The sequence below is a fragment of the Corapipo altera genome, unplaced genomic scaffold (genome assembly GCF_003945725.1).
Source record: "Corapipo altera isolate COAL_440 unplaced genomic scaffold, ASM394572v1 95837, whole genome shotgun sequence".
Lineage (NCBI taxonomy): Eukaryota > Metazoa > Chordata > Aves > Passeriformes > Pipridae > Corapipo > Corapipo altera.
In genome coordinates, this window is record NW_020885902.1 from 1 (window position 1) to 5,207 (window position 5,207).

A 5,207-nucleotide genomic window follows, 5' to 3' on the forward strand; every position below is an offset into this window, starting at 1 on the left:
GGATTTCCATTTCCGAGATGTCCCAGATTTCCATGTCTGAAGTGTCCCAGATTTCCATTTCCGAGGTGTCCCGGATTTCCATGTCTGAAGTGTCCCAGATTTCCATTTCCGAGGTGTCCCGGATTTCCATTTCCAAGGTGTCCTGGATTTCCATGTCCAAGGTGTCCCGGATTTCCATTTCCGAGGTGTCCCGGATTTCCATTTCCAAGGTGTCCTGGATTTCCATTTCCAAGTTGTCCCGGATTTCCATTTCCGAGGTGTCCGGGATTTCCATTTCCGAGGTGTCCCGGATTTCCATGTCCAAGGTGTCCCGGATTTCCATGTCTGAAGTGTCCTGGATTTCCATTTCCGAGGTGTCCTGGATTTCCATTTCCGAGGTGTCCCGGATTTCCATGTCCAAGGTGTCCCGGATTTCCATGTCTGAAGTGTCCTGGATTTCCATTTCCGAGGTGTCCCGGATTTCCATTTCCGAGGTGTCCCGGATTTCCATTTCCAAGGTGTCCCACAGCTCAACGGGACCCAACAGTGTAGAGAACGGGTCACCCTCCATTCTCTGGCAACTGATTCGTGGTGGGGCCTCCTCAGCTCCTTCTCCTCCTCCTCCTCTTCAGGTGATTGTCCAAAATTTTCACCTTTGTTGCCTAAAATCAAAGGTAAATCCTTCTCTGGTCAATTTTGAGCACAGAAAAGCAAAAAGCAGCTCTTTAATTCTGGCGCCTTTGGGGTACAAAAGCACCTTGGGCACACAGAGTAGAGGCCTTTGAGATTTTATTATATCATCTAATTTGGATGATACATTATCTAATATTTGGACATCACCTTGTTGGTTACACGCAGTCCCTAAACCATCCCTCCCATCGTCCCACCGTCCCCAGAACCTCCCAGATTTGATCAGTGGTCACAAAACAACCACCCCTTCCTCCCAACCCTCGTCCTCCTCACCGGCTTCGCCCTCCCAGGAAGGGCTCCGAGGCCTTGGGGTGGTTGTGATGGGTTTTCCTGGGTGGTGTGACCCTGTCATGTCTCACCCTGAGCACATTTCACAGGCAGGGCCATTTTCCCTTCGCTAAAATCTCGGTCCGTTGAAATTCTTGACAAGAAATGTTAAACAGGATTTTAGGATTCTGAAACAAAGGTGCTCAGCAAACCACAGGTACCGGTGAGTTACATCACAATTTTATGTGATCTGGATTTTAAGGCATCACCTCCAGGCCAATTTGTGATGAATTCCAAGATCTCTGGGGGATTGGGGTTTCCTATCCCAGTGTGATCAGAGGGATCCACTCGTGACTGACCCAGGGGCTGCCACCTCCTGTTTCATCTGTTCAAAAGTTTGTTGCTCTCCAGGGCCCCGCTTGAAATCACTCTTCTCCCATGTCAGGAAAGAGAGGGCTGACAATCTGACTGTCATCTGGAACATGCATCCTCCGAAAACCCAGGAAAGTCGGTGCTTCCTTCTTTCCTAGAGCTGCTGTTTCGTTGATCTCGTCCACCAGGATCTGACCGTGTCCCTCTTGCCGTTTTACTCCTAAAAGCTGAATTTCCTGGGCAGGTCGCTTGGCCCCACTTTGTTTTATGGCAAAACCAGCTTCCAGGAGGGTCTGGATTATCTTCTCCCCTTTCTCCAAAGCTTCCTGTGCCGTGTCCCCGCTGTTGTGGTGGTGGTTGGTACCTGCTGTTCTTCAACCCGCAGCAGAGGAGTCCTCGCAGGGACCAGGCGAGGTGTTCAACTGCCCCATTCCCTCCATCTGCTCCTCCCATCAGCCCAGGGATGCCCTTTTGGGTCTCTGAAATCCCCTCTCCTGAGGGGAACCCGTGCCAAGGATGCCCACAGCCTCTGGACCAGTCCCAAGGGGGTTCTCCATCCCACTCCCTCCTGTCCTCTCTGTGGTCACGCAGGTGACACCACAGGTAACCCCTGGGGTGTCCCCTCTCTCCCAGCAGCAGAGGGACTGGTCTGTGCAGGTGGCACATGGGACACTCCTTTCAGTCTCTGGAGGTCCTTGGACAGTCTTTCCAGGGTTTGGTACCCAAATTATCCACTCCTTGTTCTCCTTCCCCCCGTAGCATCGCTGAGCTGGGTACAACGATGACATGCTCTGCAGGAGCTTCCACCACACAGAGTTTGTGCCTGGGCCTCCACTGGACCTACTGGGACTGTTCCTTATCCGATTCCCTCTGGATTCCCTCCAGCACAGCTCGCTCGTCAGGTCCTGGACACCTTTCTCCCCATGTTCCACTTTTCTCCTCCTCGCAAAGACACCTTGACAGAAGTCACCTCTGGAGGCTGAGGGTTCCTGTCCTCTTCCCAGTCCCCTGTCCATGGCTCCATCCCAGGATTGCTTCACTCCCATCTAGTTTCATGTCCCGGGCTGTGATATCCCAGCCCCGGAGCCCCCCTGTCACCAGGGCTCATTTAACTGGAGCTGAAATGTCTCTGCTCATCTCCCAGCTCACCTGGGGATGGGCTCGGGGGATCATCTCTGGCTCTGCCTCCTCTTCCTGCTCTGAGGGTGAACTGCTCTGGGCTTGGATTTCTTCTCTATAGGTGTGACTGCTGCCAATGTATATAATACATATATATTTTATATATAAATGTATGTGTAAGATCTATAAATATATATATAGTATATAATTTACATAATAATATAGAATATGTAACATATACATCTACGTATAATAATATATATATTATATAATATATATAATATGTGGTATATAAAATATACATTTAGATATAATAATATATAACAACGTGAGTTATTCCTCTGCTCCAGCTGCAGTTTGAGTGGTCGTGGTGCTGTTGCTCTGTTTTCCTCCCCCTCCCTCTGAGGGGCCCAACGGCGTCTGATAAATAATCCAAACAAACAGAAATAATAAATAAACAATACAAATATTATTAACATATAAGTAAATTAGAAATAACACATCCATACTAATAAATCAAAATCGCCACAAGCCACGCCCCCTCTCCGGGCCCCGCTTCGCGTCTCGTTCACTGCAAGCCACGCCCCCACCACGCCCTGACCACGCCCCCTTGCACGTAACTGCGGGGAGGGAGCTGAGGCCCCGCCCCTTTCCCCATCGCCTCTATTCATTGGGTAATGAGTTTGGAGGGAGAGGTGACCACGCCCCTTTTCCACATGGCCCCGCCCCCGTTGCCGCGGCAACGCCTTGGCGGGCTCTGAGGCCCCGCCCCTTCCCGCAGTACCTCTATTCATTGGGTAACGAGCTTGGAGGGGCGGTGGCCACGCCCACCTCTCCAATGGCCACGCCCCCGTTGCCGCGGCAACGCCTTGGCGGGAGCTGAGGCCGCGCCCCCACCGCGCTCAGGCCACGCCCCCCGAGCGGGACCGAGCGCGGTGAGACCGGGGGGGCTCGGGGGGACTTTGGGGGGTTTTTGGGGGTCCCGGGGGGTGAAACGGGGGCGTAAAACCGAGGGGTCCGGGCTGGGGAGGGGGGAATCGGCGGGGTTTCGGGCTGGGGGTCACCGGGGCCACCGCGAGATCGGCGGGACCCGGAACAAAGGGCGGGCGGGGCCCCGGGGACACGGGGGAGCCCCGGGGGGACTGGGGGGGTTCGGGGGGGTGTGACCCCTTTCCCTGGGATTTTACGCCCCAGCATTGACCGCTTTTCCCAGAATTTTCCCGCGATCGAGCCCTTTCTCCCCAGTCTTTGTGCCCCAGGATCTTCCCCCCCTTTTTCTCCAGAATTTCACCCCCTCGGGATCTCCCCCTTTTCCCAGGATTTCACCCCCTCGGGATCTCCCCCTTTTCCCAGGATTCCGGTGCCCCCATGGACGAGCGCCAGACCGCCCTGGCCGTGGTCCAGGAGCTCCCGGAGGAGCAATTCCAGGCGCTGAAGCTGCTGCTGGAAGGGCAGATCCCGGGGGGGCTCCTGCTCGCGGCGTCGCGCCCGGAGCTTTGCCGGCTCCTCCTGCAGCGCTTCCCGGGCCGCTCCCGGGCCCTGCTCGCCGGGACCCTCCGGCAGCTCGGCCGCCCCGACCTCATCCAGCGGTTCCAGCTGCCCCTGGAGCCGGGAATTCCCAATGGTGGAGCCCCCGGAGCGACCCCGAACCCCGCCGGGAACCCGCCGCCCCTGGAACGGCAAATCCCGCAGGGAATTCCCAACGGGGATCCCGCTCGTTCTCTGGGATCTTCCTCCGGCGCGATCCCAAATCCCGCCGGGAATCGGCTGCTGACGGAGAGGGATTTGATGCAAATCGCCCAGAAGTTGGGCCGGGAGTGGCAGCGGGTGGGAATTCTGTGCCTGGAGCTGGAGCAGAGCCGCCTGGAGCAGATCCAGCAGGAGAATCCCGGCGATCCCGTCCTCTGGAGTTTCCAGATGCTCCGGGAGTGGCGGCGGCGGCAGCGACACGAGGCCACGGCGTCGCGGCTCCGATCCCAGCTGGAGCCCGTCCCGCTGGATCCCGGGATCCTCCTCCTGCTCCGGAGCCTCGAGGGGCCCTGAGGGACCCCAGGGACACTCCGGGCTTTGGGGTCCCGCTGGCACCGAATGGGAACCATTAAATGGGGTTTTATTCCAGAAGCGTGGAGTTCTGGGGTCGTTCCCAATGAAATTTTATAGGATTTGTGGGGATTTTTGGGGATTTGAAGGAGTTTTATATGATTTTGGGGGTACTTTTTGGGTATTTTGGGGGATTTTGAAGGGGGGGTTAGGGGGGATTTGGGGGATTATTTTGGAATTTGGGGGGATTTTTTGGGATTGGGGGGATTTTGAGGAGGGATTGGGGGAAGGGGTTGAAGGGGTTTTGGAGGATTTTTTGGGGATTTTGTGGGATTTTTTGGGAGGATTTTTGCTGGGGTTTGGGGGGGGATTTTTGAGGTATTCACAGATCTCATCCCAAATTCCAGCTTCTGGAGCTTCCAGAAGGCACGGGAATGTTGGGAGAATCACGAGGGCACCAGCTTCTGACCCTGGGATCCTCCCCCTGCTCTGGAGACTCGAGGGACCTCGAGGGGCCCCGAGGGACCCCCAGGGACACTCCGGGGGGGTTGGGGCCGAATGGGGACTTTTAAATGGGATTTTATTCCTTGAGGGTGGAGTTCTGGGGTAATTCCTAATTGAATTTGGGATACAGGGACATTAAATGGGGGTTTATTCCGTGGAATATTGGGGTCATTCCCAGTTAAGTTTTTTGGGATCTGTGGGGATTTCTAGAGGATTTTTTGGGACTTGGAGGCATT

General features: G+C 55.2%; 1 protein-coding gene across 1 annotated transcript; it reads left to right on the top strand.

The window, feature by feature from the left end:
* The first annotated feature begins 3,296 nt into the window (after window positions 1-3,296).
* LOC113940875 lies at window positions 3,297-4,548 on the top strand. Its single transcript, XM_027632025.1, has 2 exons — window positions 3,297-3,362; window positions 3,781-4,548. The coding sequence occupies exon 2, from the start codon at window positions 3,796-3,798 to the stop codon at window positions 4,468-4,470; it is 675 nt and encodes a 224-aa protein (XP_027487826.1). The 5' UTR covers window positions 3,297-3,362; window positions 3,781-3,795; the 3' UTR covers window positions 4,471-4,548.
* Window positions 4,549-5,207: the final 659 nt, after the last annotated feature.